The sequence below is a fragment of the Marmota marmota genome, unplaced genomic scaffold (assembly GCF_001458135.2).
Source record: "Marmota marmota marmota unplaced genomic scaffold, marMar, whole genome shotgun sequence".
Lineage (NCBI taxonomy): Eukaryota > Metazoa > Chordata > Mammalia > Rodentia > Sciuridae > Marmota > Marmota marmota.
In genome coordinates, this window is record NW_026000174.1 from 65,495,824 (window position 1) to 65,515,030 (window position 19,207).

At 35.6% G+C, this 19,207-nt stretch overlaps 1 protein-coding gene across 2 annotated transcripts in view; it reads right to left on the reverse strand.

The window, feature by feature from the left end:
* Positions 1-576: 576 nt before the first annotated feature.
* Positions 577-19,207, reverse strand: part of LOC107160248 (steroid transmembrane transporter SLC22A24-like) — a 33,536-nt gene continuing 14,905 nt past the window's right edge. The window contains exons 6-10 of one of the 2 annotated variants that reach the window (XM_048789033.1): positions 16,542-16,657; positions 8,084-8,298; positions 6,361-6,469; positions 5,714-5,917; positions 577-4,817 (exon numbers count right to left, since the gene is read on the reverse strand). In XM_048789033.1, coding sequence (XP_048644990.1) covers positions 4,757-4,817; positions 5,714-5,917; positions 6,361-6,469; positions 8,084-8,298; positions 16,542-16,657 — 705 coding nt within the window. In that variant the 3' untranslated portion in view covers positions 577-4,756. Of the gene's footprint in view, positions 4,818-5,713; positions 5,918-6,360; positions 6,470-8,083; positions 8,299-16,541; positions 16,658-19,207 lie in introns of those variants that run through there. The other variant, XM_015506915.2, reaches the window with a different exon arrangement.

The window sequence follows — 19,207 nt, forward strand, 5'->3', positions numbered from 1 at the left end:
ACTGCTATGTGATTAACTATTTTTGACTTCCATAAATGAATGAAAACATTCACTAATTGTCTTTCTTATTCCAGTAATTGCCTTACTTATTTCATATAATATCATTTTCTCTAGTTGCTGCAAATGACAGGAGTTTATTCTTTTCATGGCTTAATTATATTCCATTGTGTGTATGTGCATCTTTTTCTCAAGTTTTTCTCTTTTTATTTCCTTCTATTTTAAGAGTCAGTAAGTGATATTGGGTTTTGATTGGTATATTTTGGAAAGCCTGAGGAAAAGAACAAAATGGCACTTCCCACCAATGCCAGTACCTCTCTTTTTAGGGTTATAACTAAGAAAGTTATTAATTTTTTGTTATCTACTTTTCTGTAGAACATAAAGCCATTAACTTGAATTTGAGGTGTATACACAATAATTACACATTAGTGTGTGAAATACTTTATATAAATAGTTATTACATTTCCAAGTACTGGAAACAATATCTGTGCTAAATTTATTTTGACTGAATGGAACAAAAAGGGTTCAACCTTCAACTACAGAGGGTTGTACTAATAGTAAATCTCTTAAAGTCAAAAATATATTCCTCTACATTTTTATTTGCCACAGACTACACCATGTCCTGAGTAGATTCATTATGGGAAAAATGTCAATCACAGCTTTATTATCTTACTTTGGAAGGAAATAATGAGAAAACAACTTGGAAGGTAAGAATACATCTTTGATTTCAAATAAATGATGTTGATTTTTCTTCCTATCAAAAAATATAAATCAACTTATAATAAGTATATGTATCAAAAAAGTTTAGGTCAGATTGTGATAAATATACCTAAACCATTAGATAAATATATTTAATTTTGTTGGTGGGGACTGAACCCAAAGCCTTGTGCATGGGGGGCAAGCACTTTACCAACTGAGCTATATCCCAAGCCCAGATAAATATATCTAAACTATTCATCTATATATATTCATCAAATTCTAATAAGAGTTCCCATTGACATGGTGATTCTTGAATGGATGATATCACATACAAAGATGAGAAGATCTCTACTGTCCTATATACAATGACCTTTTTTTGTGGTGCTGGGGGTTGAACACAGGGCTTGTGCATGCAAGGGAAGCACTCTACCAGCTAAGTTAGATACCCAGCCCTTTCCATATACTCTTTATCAATAAAAGGCTGGGCTTTACCAAAGGGCTGCAAAAGTTAATGGTTTAGATATATTTATCATAAATTGACCTAAACCTTTTCAAAAGGAAGAAAAGTTAACCTCACTTTTTTCAAAAAGTGAGAGATTTTTGCTACAGCCATGAATTCTTTAACATCTTGATTATTAACAAAATTAATAATCCTAGTTATTTTTAGGTTCTGATGCACTGAACATTTTTACAGAGTTTTTCTCTAGTTACAGAAGCCCTCTTTATGTCCACAACAGCTATTACAAACTCTATGTTAGCATAATAAGTGTTCCAGGGAAAACGAATTGACCTTCTGGCTATCAATATCCAACATTGGTAATGTGTATTTTTCACCATCCTCTCTTCTACATTACCTTTTATGGTAATATTTACAACTTAATTAACAGAAAATTTGTAAATAATGTTGGTTTTCTCTGCATTATCCAACTCAACAATGATAACTGTGCTCCTGGCAATTAAATCATCTCCATGTCTGAGTGAATAGAATTCTCATTCTTGGGCAGTGGACCCTCTTCAGCCACCCAAGTTGCCTGTCTTCCTCTGGCTCAGGCTGAGGTTCAGGAAGAGACACCTCTGGTTTTCTGCTTCAGTCTGCGTGCTTCTAGGGAACTGGAGGGAGGCAAAAGCCTAGGCCACGTTGCTGCTGGCCAGGCCCCATCTGTGGCTTCATTTGACTCAGGGAGATTACTGCTACATTGTAAGCAGTGAGCCTCATAGACCACCACACTCCCCCAGATCCCCTCATTTAAAATTCCATTCAAATGATTATCTTTGACATCTTGCTAAGTCCATAACTTGTCTTTGTGAATAGTGTTGCAGTACACATAAGCATGCAGATATCTCATTGATAGAATGATATTCTTACTTTTGGATATATATATACCTATTGGTGAGATTACTGGATCATGGTGTAATTCTACTTTTAGTTTTCTGAGCACTCACCATGCCATTTTTCACAATAGCTATACCAGTTAATATTCCCATCAACAGTGTATGAAATTTAACCCTTCTCTGGATCTTGGCTAGCATTTGTAATTTTTGTCTTTTTGATAATATCCATTTTAACTGGGTGAAATGATATCTTATTGTAGTTTTGATTTGCATTTCCTTAACGACTAGTGTTGACCATTTGAGAAACATCTATTCAGACCATTTTCCTATTTTAAAGTCAGTTTTTCTATGTTATTGAGTGGTTATCACCCAATCATCACTGTTGGGTGTGTGAGAGACTCCCCACTGAAGTTAAGTTTCAGTCTTGCATAATCCCTTACCCCTCCCCTCCTCTCTAAAGGGTGCAAAGCTGAAGAGCATCAAATTCAAATAATTTCTCATCCAATCCCCATGAGACACAGTGTCTGCTAGCAGTTCCTGAGTCACCTTGCCAATCAGCACCCACCATGTCACCTATGCAAGCCTTCTTAAGCCGAAGTTTGCAAGCTCACACTCTCTGCCCTCTTTCTCTTCTTTCTCTCTTCTCTTTCTCTTTCTCTCTCTCTGCTCTCTTCCTCTCTGACCTCCTCCTCTCCTCTCTCAGCTCTCTGACTCCCCTTTTCTTCCCCTTTGGACAGACCCCCAATAAATCTCTTGGTTGAATCTCCATCTCGGGTGAGTCACTCACCTTTCAATCACCACTTTTTTGATGAGTAGTTTATGAATATTTTCTCCCATTTTGTAGGTTGCCTTGACTCTGTTGACTGATTCCTTTGCTGCACAGAAACTTCTTGGTTTGATATTATCTTGTCTAGTTTTGCTTTCACTGTTGGTGCATTGGGAGGATCTATCCAATTTTTTTTTTCAATTTCAATGTCTTGAAGTGTTTTACAATCTTTTCTTCAAGGTATGTTCTTGGTGCCTTTGTAAAACATCAGATGTCTATAAATATGAGAATTAATTTCTGGATTTTCTGTTCTGTTCCACTGCTGTGTGTGTCTGTTTTTTATACAAGTACCATATTCTTTTGATCACTATGGCTTTGCAATTTGTATTGAGATAATGTGTTGTATGAATTTTTATTTTACTATACCAAAACTACTAGCAGAATAAAGAATAGGTATAAGAATTTTTTGTTATTTTGGCAAGTAAAAGTTGGTATTTCATTTTAGTGTGTATTTATTTGATCACAAATTTAGAAATCTTTTCTTATACTTATTTTCAAGTGGCTTTTTCCCTCTGAGAATTATTTGCTCTTGTTTTGCCACTTTTGCATTGAAGTATAATATTATTCCTAATTATATATTAAATAAATATACATATGTATATGTTGAAGTCATCAATCATATCAATAGTTATTTAGTATCTGATAATATGTATAATATTTTAAAGTGATTCATATTATTTGTTTAAAGTGTGAAGCCAGAAAGAATCCAGGGGAAAAACAATAAAATATAATCACAAATAGAATGATTACCAATATTTTTGTAAATTTATTCCAAGATAGCTAATTAATATTATTTACTACAGAATATTTCAATTGATAAGTGTTTTTTTGGTGCCAAAACTTTCATGTATTAAGTGTTTATTTAATTGTTATTTAAGTGTTAATTTTTTGGAATTATTATGATTTGTGGTGGCATTTACTATGAATGTTTGGATTTCTGTAATTTGATAAAATGTAGCACATGTTTCATGATATATGAGCCAGCCTCTTTGTTACTCCTTTTCCTTTTCTTGCTTTCAAATTTTATCTATTAAAAGTGACATACAAAATTATATGTATTTATTTTTGCAACATGATGTTTTGCAGTACATGTGCATTTTGTAATGATGAAATGTAACTTATTAACCATGTATTACCTCATTTCTTTGTGGTGATAGCACTCCACCATCATTTCAGCTTTTTTTCAAGAATACAATATGCTGTCATTAACTATAGTCAATATTTTGCCCAATAGATCTCATTTACTTACTTCTCCTACCTAATTGTAATTTTGTATCTTATGAACACTCCCGCTACCCCAGTGCCCCTGTCTCTAGAAATCACCATCCTACTGTATTTTGAGATCATCATTTTCAGGTTTCACACATGAGTGAGTTATGTGGTATTTGTCATTCTCTGTTTGTACTTCCTACATCCCTTAACATAATCTCCTCCCTGTTCATTTGTGTTATTGCAAATGTCAGAATGTTCTTCATTTATGTGGTTGAGTAGTGTTCCATTTCATGTAATATAATACACTTTCTTAAACTATTCATCCTTTGAAGGACACCGAGGTGTGCTACAATTAACATGGAAGTGCAGGTATCTCTTTGGCATATAAAATCTCTTTTGGATATATACCAAGTAATGGGATTGCTGGATCATGGAAACAAGGCTTCTTTTTCTATTATTAATTTCAAGATGAACTTCAAACTATTTTTGCAATGTCTTGCTTCAAACCAACAATTGTTTGGTGAAATTACATAAACTCATAAATTATTTTGAGAAAATTTATATATTGAGTGATTTTAGGTAGCATCCATTGGTCCATTAAATTTTTGACTAGTTTTATTGGCCTAAAGAAGAATCTTGACTTTTTAATTCCTTATTTTTTTCTTCCCTGGATCAACTCTTGGAAAGTTGTTAAAACTGTGTTACTTTTGTGGAAGTATCTTCCTGCTTTACTTTTCTTGAATATTTTGTGCTGGGAAGAAGAAGAAAAAAAGAAGCAAAGATGTAGAATAAGTGCACATATCCTCCATGCTAGATGATGAGCTTTGTATCAAGTTCTACATGATATTGTTCTATCTCAAGACTCCCTAGACACCAATGTGCTGGGAAAGGCCTTGATATCTATGAATGCCTGGGAAGACAGAGTTGAGTATTGCTACTCTTACCCTTGTCAATTTAGACATTTGGTCAATGACATTTTGGGGGGAAAATATCAAAGGGAAAGTAAAAATTTCTAAGGGCACTTTTTCATTTTTCCTCATTTCAAATTCTGTCAGCCCATATCTTCAGTTTCTCTCTCTCCTTAAAATTTTCACTATATATGGCAATAAATTGAATTAAATCTTATAGAATCCACTTCCTTTAGATACAGTGTTTTCTTTATAAGTAAGGTTGCTCTGTTTTAGTCCCACAATCCTTCCTGAATGATGCAGTAATCAGGTTTGTATCTTTGAGGCATGCTCATTTCCTCCCCATAATATATTGAGCACTCATTGGGCTGATGCCTGATAACACCACAAGTATGAGAATTAAGTATTTGAGTCTTCACATATTTACAAGAAAACACCAGAAGTGGGCTTTCCTTAAGGGCAGAGAGTGTGTGCCCTTCACAGTAGGGCTAATTTTGACCTTTTCACTATTAAAGGACTGGTGCAAGATGGTCTGTGTTATCTAGTCTCAAGAGGAGTGATACAGTTTTATGGGTATAGGAGAGCTACTACTGAATAAAAGACATGGGTCAAGCAGAAATAGCTCAGATCTGAGTCTATGTGTAGGACAGATGGCTGCAAATGGTCATTAGCTTCCTCATCACAGAGCTATAGAACATAGCCACTTCCTATTCAGGTGATGATCATGGCATCTGCTTACTTATTTTCCACATCCTGGAGGGTGTTAACAAGAGGCTGATTCCTGGTTTCTGGAAGGGGCAAGATAACAAGGACAGCAAGGAGGGTGATGACTCCATAAATGATCCAGGGCAGACGGAGAGAATACCCCAGTAAGGTCATCAGGAGAGGAGCCAGTATTGCCCCTGTTCTCTGGAATCCTGAAACGATGCCTCCAAGTGTGGACCTTAGGATGAAAATAAAAAAACAAAGAAAATCTTGTACAAATCTGTATATATGTTGTCACTTGTCAACTCCATTTCATTTTGGGAGACAATACAGCAGAGTTATTGAACGCATGGGCTTTGACAACCAGCTCTTAATTGTGACATTGAGCACTATTGATTTCTAATTAATCAGTTTCATCATAATTAAAATAAGAATATTCATAGCACCAATCCTGTAGAGTGGCTCTTCAGATTAAGTGAAAAACTGCAGTAAAAGACTTGGCACATTGCGAGGCATAAAGTCTGTTTTAAATAATTGTGGATTATTAGTTGCTTTTAAAATGTATATTACAATTTATGTCTTGGAAACATGAAAAACCTCCATTTTATCCCTGCAGTAACTGTTAATTAGTTCAGAAAGTCCTTTTTGGAAAGCAGACAGAAGGTCTTTGAGCTCTTGTACCTGAATACAGTGGGGAGGAGCTCAATTTGGTGGAGAGTAAAACCAGTGCCGGCAGCAGAAACAGATCCAACTCCCAAGGTTGCTAAAGACACACGCAGAGTCTGCATTTCTGGAGAGAAGAGACCAGGGAGAATAAAAAAATCTTGGCTGAAGAAATCGGTCTTTCACTAACTAATTGTGAGGTGATTCTGTTGTAGGGTTTGCAGGTGAGAAACAAATGACAGACAAAATGCAACCCCTCAGAGATGATGGAGAGGTTGAAGAGCTGCTGAATGCCGGGCTGAAACACTGAACAAAAGGATCTAAATCTCTTGCTTCAATTTTCTCTGCACATTTGAGTATTGCTCATAATGGTGGGAATAGAGAAATCAGGAAATATTTGTTTTATTAATTCTGTCAATTTTTTTCACTGCATTTTCTGAAGGGCCTAGAACTATATGTGAACAAAAACTGAGGATTTTATGACCCGTGTCTTGAACAGCTTTGTACTAAGAGTATGGTAACAATGTGTGATGTGGGGCAGGTCCTCCTCCACATAGTGACAACGAGATTGGACAATCTGAAAAGAGGCAAGTTCTAGGCAATAATTCAGGATTTTAAAAGCCTGACATTAGAAAGTCTATTCAGAAGTGTTTAATGTCATACTGGGTATTAATCACATACTTTTGAATTACTGAATTTACAGAGGTTAAAAAGATTATTTTAAATTCACTAAAATAACCAAAATAGGACTGTAAAAGAATACAGACAGTTCTCCTGAAAGGCGGGAAACTTCTGTTGGAGAGAAGAATGGAGACTTCCAGTCTGAAATCCTACAAAATATTTTCCTGCTCTGGGAATATGGTGGAGTATGGTGATCACTGAAATTCCCAAATCATTAATGAGATCATTTGGGTAAGTTAGTAAAATAGGTTGAGTTGTATTCTTAATCTGTTTCTAGTGTTTTTCCTAGTGCATTATTGCTATACATTATAGTGGGGTTCATTTTGGTACATTCCTAAGTGCATATGACATAATTTGTTCCATTTCAACCCCTAGTACTTCCCCTTTCACTCTCTTCCTCCATCTCTCTGATCCTCTATTCTACTGATCTTCCTTTCATTTATTTATTGTTTTTAATTGGTGCATTATAATTACACATAAAAGTAGAAGTCATTATTCATTTCTTCTCTAAGGCCAAATCACAAAGCCAATTAGAAGACATTAAGATTAAATTATTCTCTTACTCCTGCTGTGCTCTTGCTTTCTGTCTGAAGACAAGGGGCTTTTATTTCACTAAGTTCAAGAAACCTTTCCTAAAAATGTATTGAGTTAGGGAGGCCTTAATAATCAGGAAGAGTCCCAGGGAAAGTATCACATTCCCATTTAGAAATGCAATTGCATGGCCTACCCCCTCCAGGATTGTTATGAAAAGTGTCATTAGCCAGAGGCATGTGGTTAGCTCCTCTTCTAAAGACACTGTTTGAACCATTGCAACTGCTATTCAGGTTCATCTTGGATGTGGTCAGGACAGCTTTGTTTCTGAACCATACTTTAAGGACATAGGCACAGTTGGAGCCTAAGTCCTGCCAAGTGCTTGCCATAATCTGTTTCAACCCTTTATATTAACTGCAAAAATCCTTTAACTTTTAATGACATTTTTGTGGCATCAGACAGGTAAGATGATGTAATTCCTAAGGAATGAGGGAAACACTTTCTTTCCCCAAACCTTTGTCTCTCTCACCTTGAGGCAAAAATGTGTTGACCAGAATGGAGACTCCGGCCAGGAATGAGAACAATATCTGGTTTGTCCGACGACCCATGTAATTCAGAGTCCAAAGGGAAACAATTCTGGCTGTGAGCGTGATGGCTCCAAAGAGAACCTGGAACAGGAAGATATTGCTCCCCAGGTGCTGCAGGTTGAGGATGAGGCCATAAAAGGATACAGCATTTGAAAATCTGAAGTGAAAGGAGAAGAGACATCTAATAACATTTAGAGCCTAAGGAACATTCCCTAAGATTTTGAAGGAGACTCCTACATGATGATTATATTGGCCCAAGATGGTAAGTGTTCAATGATAATTATAGAATGGAATAATAGAACAATTGTTTTTAAGGCAGTGATCTTAAATTACCATAAAATTACCATGAGCTCTTTATTGCTATAATTTTTACTGAGGCCACAAAAAATATATAGCATATATACACATATTCCAGTAAAAGTTAATTTTTAACTGCTTAATTCTATGCAAAAAAGGTAATTTGAAATCTGAGATTATGGTTCAATTTAAGGGGATAAAGGAATGAACATAGATAGGGTTAGATATTGGAAATTAGGTAAATTGTTTCTTTGCAACAGTGAGTCTCTTTTCTTTGATCCCTGGTGTGGAGTCCTTTTTCACCTTAATCCTAGTAAGTAAGGGTGCAGGGCACTAGGGAGAATTTTCCATGTGTTTCCTGGTTTTAAGAGTATAATGACCTAGTCAGGTGCAGTGGTGTCAACCTAGCAATCCCAGTGACTCAGGAGACGAAAACAGGAGCATTGTATGTTCAAGGCCACCTTGGGCAACTTAGTGAGAGAATTACATTTATTGATTTGTATATGCTGAAACTAACTTGCATCCCTGGGATTAATTCAACTTGATCACAGTGTATAATCCCTTAATGTGTTTTCAAATTCGTTTTCCTAATATTTTTAGTAAAGATTTTTGTGTTTATATTCATCAGAGATGTTGGTCCATATATTTTCCTCAGGATAATACTGATACTGGTTTCAAGGAATTAATTTGGAAGTGTTATCTCCCTTTCTATTTTATGATATAATTTGATGATGATTGACATTAGTTGCCTTTGTTGAAAGCTTCTTTTATGTCTTCAATCTCATTTCCTGATAATGTTCTGATCAGGTTTTCTATATTCTCTTTTCTCAGTATGGATAAGTCATAGATGTCTAGTAATTGTCATTATCTTCTAGATTTTCCAGTTTATTGGAATATAAATTTTTAAAGTAGTCCCTAATGATCCTCTTGATTTCAAAAATGTTTGTAGTGATATTGCCTTTCTCATCACTAGTTTTATTGATTTGGGTCTCTAAACTCTTTCTTTTGGCTAGTTTGGCTAAGGTTTATCAATCTTTGAACTTTTCAAGGAATGAACTATTTGTTACATTGATACTCCCCCCACCCTACCCCACACTATTTCATTTATTTTGGCTCTGAACTTCTTTTTCTCATTTTGGGGTTAGTTTGTTCATGCTTTTATGGCACATTGAGATATAACATTAGATTGTTTATTTAGGATTTGTTTCTCTTTTTTTAATATAATCATCTACTTCTATAAAATTCCTCTTAGCAATAACTCTGCATAATGACCCAGAACTTTTTAATGTTGTATCACTATTTTTGTTTGATTCTAGAAATTGTTTTTATTATTTGTTGTTCAAAACTTTACAAAGCTCTTGACATATCATATTTCATACATTTGATTCAAGTGGATTATGAACTCCCATTTTTACCCCATATACAGATTGCAGAATCACATCGGTTACACATCCATGTTTTTACATACTGCAATACCAGTGTATGTTGTATTCTGCTGCCCTTCCTATCCTCTACTATCCCCCCTCCCCACCCCTCCCCTCTCATCTTCTCTCTCTACCCCATCTAGAAATTTTAAAACTTTCTCTTATCATTTCATCTAAGACCTATTTCTTTTCAAAAGATAATTTTTATTCCCCATGTGCTTATGTAATTTTGTGTTTATTTCTAATTTAATTCCATTATGATCTGATAAGGTAAAAGTAATTATATTGATCATTTTGTATTTTCAAACACTTGTTATGTGACTTAAAATATGATCTATTTTGGAGAACGTTCTATGAGCTATTGAGAAGAAAGTGAATTTGCTTGTTATTGGATGAAATAGCCTATAATTTTCTGTTGTGTGCATTTGATTTATGGTATTGTTTAGATCAGAAGTGTTGTGTTTGTTGTTTTTGTTGGTGTAAGCAAAATACTTGACTAGAAAAATTTAGAGGAATAAAAGTTTACTTAGTCTCATAGTTTCAGAGGTTCAGTCCATGGTCAGCTATCTCCATTGCTCTGGGCCCACAATAAGGCAGAAAGAACATTATGAAAGAGGAATATTGTTCATATTGTGGTAGTTAGGAAACACAGAGAGACAAAGAGGGGCCAGGAAAGCCAGATATAGTTTCGAAGGTCACACCCTCAGAGACCTATTTTCACCAGCCATATCCCATCTGCCTGTAAGAACCACCTAGTTAGTCCATTCAAATTATTACCCAGATGGGGTGGTGGCACATGCCTATAATCACAGCTGCTTGGGAGGCTGAGGCAAGAGACAGTGTTTGGGTAGCTGTCAGGTATTCTGTGTGGGAGCTGCATCTGGGATTTCTGCTCAGGTGGGTGGATGAAATTTTATGTGGGTGCTGATGCCTATGGTCACTCTCAGACACCTGGTAGTCCTGCATGGGTGAGTATTTGGGAAACCTACTCTGATGTAGAGGCCTGAAGCCCTGCATGACACAGTACCATGATTCCTGTGCAAAAGCAGGAATGTTGCTCAAGAGAAGCAGTATTCTCATTTCTTGAATCACAGGTCATGGAGCAACACAGAATGCTTCCTCTGTCTGGCCTGCCATCTTGTATCCCTTGTGTAGTACTTCTTTAAGTATTTCCTGTAGTGCTGGGTTACAGATAATGAATTCTTTTATTTTATCATTATCTTGGGAAGTTTTTACTTTTCCTTCCATTGTGACTGATTGCTTTGTTGGCTATAGCAATCTTGATTGGCAATATTTTATTTCAGAGTTTGTATTATTTAATGCCAAGCCCTCCTAGATTATAGGGTCTGAGCTAAATCATAATTATCCTTATTGGTTTACCTATAAATGTGACTCAACATTATTTTCTGGCAGCTTTTAAATTCTTTCTTTTGTCTCTATTTTTTAGTATTTAACTTATAATATGTCATAGAGGGATTCTTTTCTGGTCTTGTCTATTTTGGTCTCTACATGCCTCCAATATCTGGATATTCATCTCATACCCAAAGTTTCAAACATTTTCTTTTATTATGTCACTGAGTAGGTTATTAATGCTATTAGACTCTATCTTTTCTCATTACTCAATCTCTATGGACCTTCAATTCACTCTTATAATGTCGTATAGATATTGTATATTGTTATTGTAGTTTCATTTTTTCTTAAATACTGTCTGAATGATGACATTACCTCTAAGGTTTGAGATTATATCTTCTACCTGCTCTAACATATTTAAAACACTTTAATTTCAGCTGTATTTTTTATTTGATTTACTTCCCTTTTATTTTCAAGATTTCTTCTCAGGTTTTTCAAGATCTCTATCTTTTTTTGGTTGAATTTCTCATTCATATTCTCTAATTCCTTCCTTAATTTATTCAGTTTTCCTGAATTTTCTTGGTATTCAATCCTATTTTTAAATAGTTATCTTTTTGAATTATTTATCCAGCATTTTATGTGATGCAATATCTTTGGAGTCATTGCTTGTGAGTTTTACCTTTGGAGATTTCACTTTACCACAATTTTTCGTATTTTCAGTTTTGAGGTTAGTGCATCTGTTGAGATGGATTTATCTTCCAATTTTATGTGAAGAACTTTGAAGGGTACAATCTTTTCTTGGTGAAGTGTTTTTGGATATCAGGGTGTTGTAAATTGTTGAATATATTTCCAGGTGTGTTTAATAGTATAGGTTTCCTGGTACTTGTTTTGCAATGTATTTTAGTACTTCCCCTCTTCCCCAGTGGAGGTAACCCAACACAGTAGCTGCCCAACACAGGTGTGCAGTGTGACCAGGGCCCACCTATGGGAGCTCTGGGGTGAGAGTTTCCTCAATTGTGAACTGGTAAGGGAGAGGGATATGGGGCTAAAGTTTGGAGCCTAACAGTGAGACCAGGAACTGGGAAATCTCCAGGCAAGATAGGAAGATAGGACTGGGCACTCAGGTCATACAAGGAGTCCCAAAAGGTGAGGTGAAGTCTCTCTGCAGGGACTGGTGGATGCTATTCCCCTCTCCAGGTGCCCTGCACCAGGACCAGTCTTCCCACCTAGGTTACCTCCACCATTCTGAGGGCAGAGACACCAGCTTACAACAGACAACCTCACCTATTGGATGAGAAGAGAAGCAGGAAAGATACAGATCTCTAAAGCTAGCAACAAACCTGGTTTTTCCTTCAAGTTTTTTTTTCTTCTACCCCTCTATTCTCTGGCATTCACATCCCCAACATATGTGAAACCAAGAACTTTGCATGAAATAGGATTTGAGGACTGAGTCATCTGAATAATATAATATAGAGGTGTTGAATATGCTCCCTTTTTTCTTTTTCTTTTTCTTCTTTCACTTTTCTTTCCCCCTTCAAATTTTACTATTTTAACATCTGTATTTTTCTGAATACATATGTGTGATTTTATGTACTCCACTGTCTTCCCACGTATTTGTCTACCCTAAATTACTTCCTGTCTATTCCCTTGATACTAACCCTCTTCTTAGATTTCTCTTTTGCACTTCCTAAGATACTAGCTCTTTATCCTCACATCCTACCTCCTCAGCATATCGTCCTATGCTCCACCCCCAGTTCATTGTCCACCATCAGAAACTGGAAATCTTTTTACAAAATTACTGATTATATTTTAGATAATAATTGAATGCAACAATTCCGGACATTGAGACTAAACTTTAAATGTCTTAATAACAACAAATTGATCAAAAGTGTTATATAGTTGATATTGGGATCTGTTAACATTGTACTTTCCCACAAAGGAGAGGTCTTGGAACCCTGCAAGAGCAGTATAAACTTATAGGGTAAAAACAACAACACATCAGACCCTCAGAGCTGGAAAGGAAGACACAAGAGCAACATGAAAAGACAAGGAAAGAAAGTGCCCCAAACAAATGAAGACATCACATCATTAGAATCATTGGCAGCCACAGCAAAAGAAATTACAGAGAAGGGAGTTTAGGATTGGCATGGTTAAAATGTTCTGTGAACTCAAGGAAGATATAAGAGAGCAAATACAGGCAATGAAAGATCACTTTGACAAATACAGGAAGCAAAAATTACCTCAATAGGTAACAGAGGTTCGAAAAAAAAAAAAAAGAACAGAAATCCTTGAAATGAAAGAAACAATAAACCAAATTAAAAGCTCAAATGAAAGCATCACCAGCAGAGTAGACCACTTGGAAGATAGGACATTAGATAATGAGGATAAAATATATAAAGTTGAAAAGAACATAGACCACACAGTGATAATGGTAAGAAACCATGAACAGAAATTCAAGAAATATGGGATAGCATAAAAAGACCAAATTTAAGAGTTATTAGGATACAGCAAGGCATACAGGTATAAACCAAAGGAATGAACAATCTATTCAGTGAAATAATATTAGAAAACTTTCTAAACATGTAGAATGAATTGGAAGTCCAAATTCAAAAAGCCTACAGGATGCTGAATGTACAAAATCACAACAGATCCACAATAAGTCACATTAAAATAAAAAGGCCCAACATACAGAATAAGAAGAGAATTTTAAAAGTCACAAGAGGAAGGAATTAGATTACATATGGGGGAAACCAATTAGGATAATGGCAGATTTTTCAACACAGACCTTGAAAGCTAGAAGATTTTGGGAACAACATATATCAAGCTTAGTATACTCCAATAGTGTTTATTGCATTGGAGATGGAGAATTCCACTTTCTATGAGATCCCAAAAGAGGGAGGTCCTTCTGGTAAGTCAGGAAATTGTGTTATATACACAAGGGCATAAGGAGTATACCCTCTGTGATTGCTTTTCTGGACTTGATAGTTCTGTATATATTAAAGGGGTATAGGAACAATCTATTTTGAAACGCTTCATAGATGTGGTATTCACAGTCTTTGTGTTATTTCTCTTTGCTTTTTCTATGAGAAAATATGTTTATGAGTGAGCACTGAGTCCCCGTAGTCTTTCCTGGTTGTCAGTTTGGGGGTTCTCTCCTACTCTTTGTGATATTGTGTTGCTGAAGTTTGAGTGAGTTAGGTAATATATGGAAGAAAATGTGCTGTCTTCTAAATGGGTAGAGTGTGTGGCTCAGAAGCATAATATCTACCCAATGAAGTTAAAGTGTTATACCAGATCTCTAGCATCTCACAGAAAAAGAAAAATAAATAACAGCAACAATAGTAGCAAACAATATATAGAATTAAAATGAATACCAGATGCCAACTATGACATTTTCAGCACTAATAGCCACAAAACAGGAATGGTGGGGTCAAAAGTTAGCAACAGCAAAAATTACAATATAGCAACTAGATTTTTCACTAAAGGAAATACCAGGTTTCAACTATGACTTCCAAAATGATAATAACTGTAACAATATGAATGGTGTGGGCATAAATTACATAAAATAGTGTTAAAATATGGGAAAATTTTGGTTCATTAAGAGAAAATATGGGAAAAGTGAAAATAAAGATTGGAATATGATAAAGAACAGAAATAAAACAGAAGAGAGGCATAAAGCCCAAAAAGAAAGAGGAAATTTTTTTTAAAAAATGAAATAAGGTGGAGAGAGAGAGAGAGGGATGGGGGTGGAGAGTGAGAGAGACAGAGACACAAAGAGAGAGAGAGAGAGAGAGAGAGAGAGAGAGAGAGAGAGAGAACAGAAAAATTTTAGTATTTGAAGGAGAATATAGGACAGAGAGTCACAATAGCAAAAAAAAAGAAGAAAAGAAAAGAAAAATAAGAAAAAAACCTCACTAACCCTAAAAAAATAATAAAATAAAAATCTGGTAAAATATGAAAAAGAAAATGTATATACATACATACATTCACACATATTTATGTATACATATAAACCAAACTGCAAATACAACTGGAAGAACAAAAAATTTGTCAACAATGGATGAAAGAATTGTCTTCATTGTGGTGGTTGAAACTGACCAAGGATGCATATTTACTACAAATGCCAGACTGCTCTTCCTTCCATTTCTTCCTGGAGTATGTGCATTTTATAGCAAAGATTTGGGGATTATTAGCCCTTTTTCCTTTTTCTTAATTGATATACCTAGAACCAAATATGGAGTGGTTGGACTCAATGCTCATTGAAATGACTCTTAGATTTTAAGTTCATCAGTACAAGGTAGTATGTATGAGAAATACCATGTGTTGGAATATTGTCTAAAAAGACTAGGTCAAAGTGTGCTTAGGGCAGAGATGAAGCAAGGATCTAAATGGAAAGTTCCCACAGTTGGGATCTATCCATTATTTGTCATATTCTGGAGATATTAGTAAAAGAAACCAATAAGATCAGGTAGATGGCAATCTATTCTGGTTGTCCCAATCCCACTCACTTCTTGATAAATTTCACTCAGAAGGTAACCAAGTTTCCTGGGTGGAGTAGGCACAGCAGGTCACACTTCACCACCCAGGACTATGACCTTCCAAGGTTTACAATCCTTGAATGTAATCATGCCTGCCTGTTTGGCTTCCTAAATATCTTCAGCTGATTAAATGAGTCGCCAGACTCCATGGGAAAGTAAGTTGCACTCCTCTCTATATCCCTGCACTGAATTCTTCTATGTGCCTGTTTCAACAGCATGTATTCTAGACCTTATGGTAGATGCCATCCAATCTTTTCTTTTGGTTCCTGTAGCAAAGGTGTTCCCCACATCTAGTATGACTTCCATGAGTTGGCTTCCCACTTTGGCTCTCTCCTCCCAACTTGCGAAATACCGAGCAATTTTGAATCACCAACTCCAAGTGTAGACTCAGAGTAAGCTAATTTCAGGCTGTCTTTCTGTCCTCTGGGTATCTCCATGCCAATTTATTCTGCTTTTTAAAAATCTTTTTGTCACACCCCTCCCCTGTGTGGTGTAGCCACAATGTCTTGGCACTGATATACTCTTGCATGTCCTCCATTTGAAATATCAGTACTTCTCGGCCTCTCCAAATCTCTGACTGTCCATTATTGAATTTTAGTGAATTCCCTTAAACATCTACCTCACTGAGAAACAGTATTCCCATCGATTCAATTCAAAGCCATAGAGAAACTGGGAGGTACAACCTTTCTCTATTCTACCATATTTGTCCCTCATGGCTAATATTTTTTGAAAGGAGGAATGTGGTTGCATCTTAAACATTTTGAAGTTACTAAACACCAGATGGAACTTACCTGAAAAGGCACAAGCAGCATGTTCTCATAATCACTTTGGGTGCATGGAACAATTGAAAAACAGACGGTTTGACCTGGACTGCATCCAACTCCTTCTGTATGGTGGATTTCACAAACTTAAACAACAAAACAACAGGTATTTATAGTATGTCAATAATGGACATGTATAGTGGTAAGTACTAGAGGATATACTATCTTTGAAACCTCTGACTCGTTGGGAATATGGATGCTAAATGATCTACCTCATGTACAAAGGGATTGGGGAGAATGAAAACTATCTATGAATAAAGCCAGTACTTAGTTTATGAGAGGAAAAAAGGATTAACCAAAAGATTTGCACTGTAAATTGAAAACAATGAAAAGGTACTTGTTTAAGGATTTGAACTTTCTTTCCTATTCACTGGAAATGAGAATTTCCCCTCATTGTTAGAATTAGAGTTTATCTCTGTAAATCAATGGATTTTATAAAATCTAGGTCCACTTTATGATTTGGTTCCAAGTAGACCATTTCTGGGTATTGTAGGCATGCTGCCTCCACTCATGATTGGAGTGTACAGAGTTAAAGGAGTGTAAAAATTAGGGTATCTATTGTTAGAGTATGATTTGCACTCAGGCCAGATGTTATAGCAGATGAAATTTGGTGAAATTCCAAGTGAAACATAATAGTTGCAAAAACATTTGGTTTCAGGGTTAGAACTTTTAGGCCTGACACTACTGTTACTTTATATTTTGGAGAAGGTTGGTCAATAGGTACATAAGTGTTCTGTTCTGGTGTTCTATGGTACAACAGGGTGTATATTGATAATGATAACATATTCTGTATTTCCAGAAATGCTAGAATAAATAATTTTGAATGTTCTCAGTACAAAGAATAAGTATTTTAGATGATAGATATCCTTACTCCAAGTTGAACATTACACAATGTATCCATGCATCAGAATGTCACATAATATCACCAAGTATGTAAATTTATCATGCATCAGTTAAAAAGTGAAAGTAGCCCCTCACGTTCTTACTGGAGTTATTAAAGATAACTCTTTAAAGATACTCAGTATCATGATATAAATATCATATGTATTCAGCACAAGAGAAGGCACTTAATAATTTTCAAAATAGTTATAAGTTATTTCTGATAATAAAAATACAGTGAGCTGTGCATGGTGGCACATGCCTGTAATCCCAGCAGATTAAGAGGGTGTGGCAGGAGAATTGCAAGTTCAATGCCAGCCTCAGCAACTTAGTGAGACAATAAGCAACTTATCTAGATTCTCTCTCAAAATAAAATATATAAAGGGCCTGGAATGTGGCTCAGTGGTTAAGCACCCTGGCTTCAATCCCTGGTGCAGAACAAACAAATCAACTCTCCCAAAGCAGACCAAAACAAAACAAAACAAAACAAAACAAAAACAATCAAACAAACAAAACAAAACAAACAATCACCACCCCCCCACACACACACACACAAAGAAAAAACCCTATAGTGACTTAGCACAGGACGCCACAGACAATTTTTTTTCCCCTGAGCTCCAGTAAACAAATATTTTAGGCCATACAGGCAATGATTTTTATTGCAACTGATTAATTATGATGCTGTAGCACAAAACAGTCATTCATAATACAAAATCAACTGGGTTTGGCTATGTTTCAATAATATTTTATTTACAAAAACAGGTGTTATTCTGGAAAGAGTTTTCTAATCTCTGGTTAGTGGATGCTGTTGTATCCTACTCACATGTTTTATTCACTTCTCCAGCTTCTGGGAGTGTTGATGGCTGGTTGTTGTGGCCCCCACTGGGTATTGCACTTAGATAAAGAAAATCTCCTCAACCAATGCCAGACCCTTGTCCTTATCCAATAACTGAAGAATACAAGCATATTAGAATCATGTTTCCTTGCTTCAAGGCAGAGGAATTCTCATGGGCAATCCTAGTTCCAGTGTTTCTTGCAAGATCTCCTGGGTCCTCTGTTAGAACTGCATTATACTCTGACACTTATTTCTGCCTAATTCCATTTTTTTCCTCACAGATAATGTTTTGAAAGAAAACCTCAATAAACCTTCTGCACACAAATCTCAGATTTTTCCAGTTTCTAGGAAAGCAGATCTATAATACTTGTAATTGTATAGTAGTAGTCAAATAAATTAATGCTATAATAATAATCGAGAACTAGATTATCCAATGGATATCCCATAGTGGTGTTAGCTGGTGCATGCAGTTGTAATTCAGGTATTAAAATTTTCACTGGTGGTAAACTGGGATGGGTTGGTTATGATCCCAGAATTTCAAAAGTTTTAAAAAAGGAATAATTGTTAGGACTTTAGAATGTATCTCTAGAGTATGCTGATATTTAGAACTCTTGTAAAGTACTACAAATGCATTTAAAAAAGACAATGGAAGACTAGTAGTAATTGACTACCAATCTAAAGTGGAATGTGAAAATCAGAAGATGTATATAAAGATCAGAGTATAAGGATACCCTCATCTTCCACAGGTAGAGGGCAGAAAAATCTGAAGTCCAAGTCCCAGGACTCAATTTTAAAAAATATTGTCAATAAAACTTGAAGATAGGAAACTTTTGTTGTTTCTTTGTGAAAGGACCTGGCCTTAATTGAGAAATAGGACTTATTTGGGGATGGTTATACCTGAGTTGAGGCATTTGATCCTTTT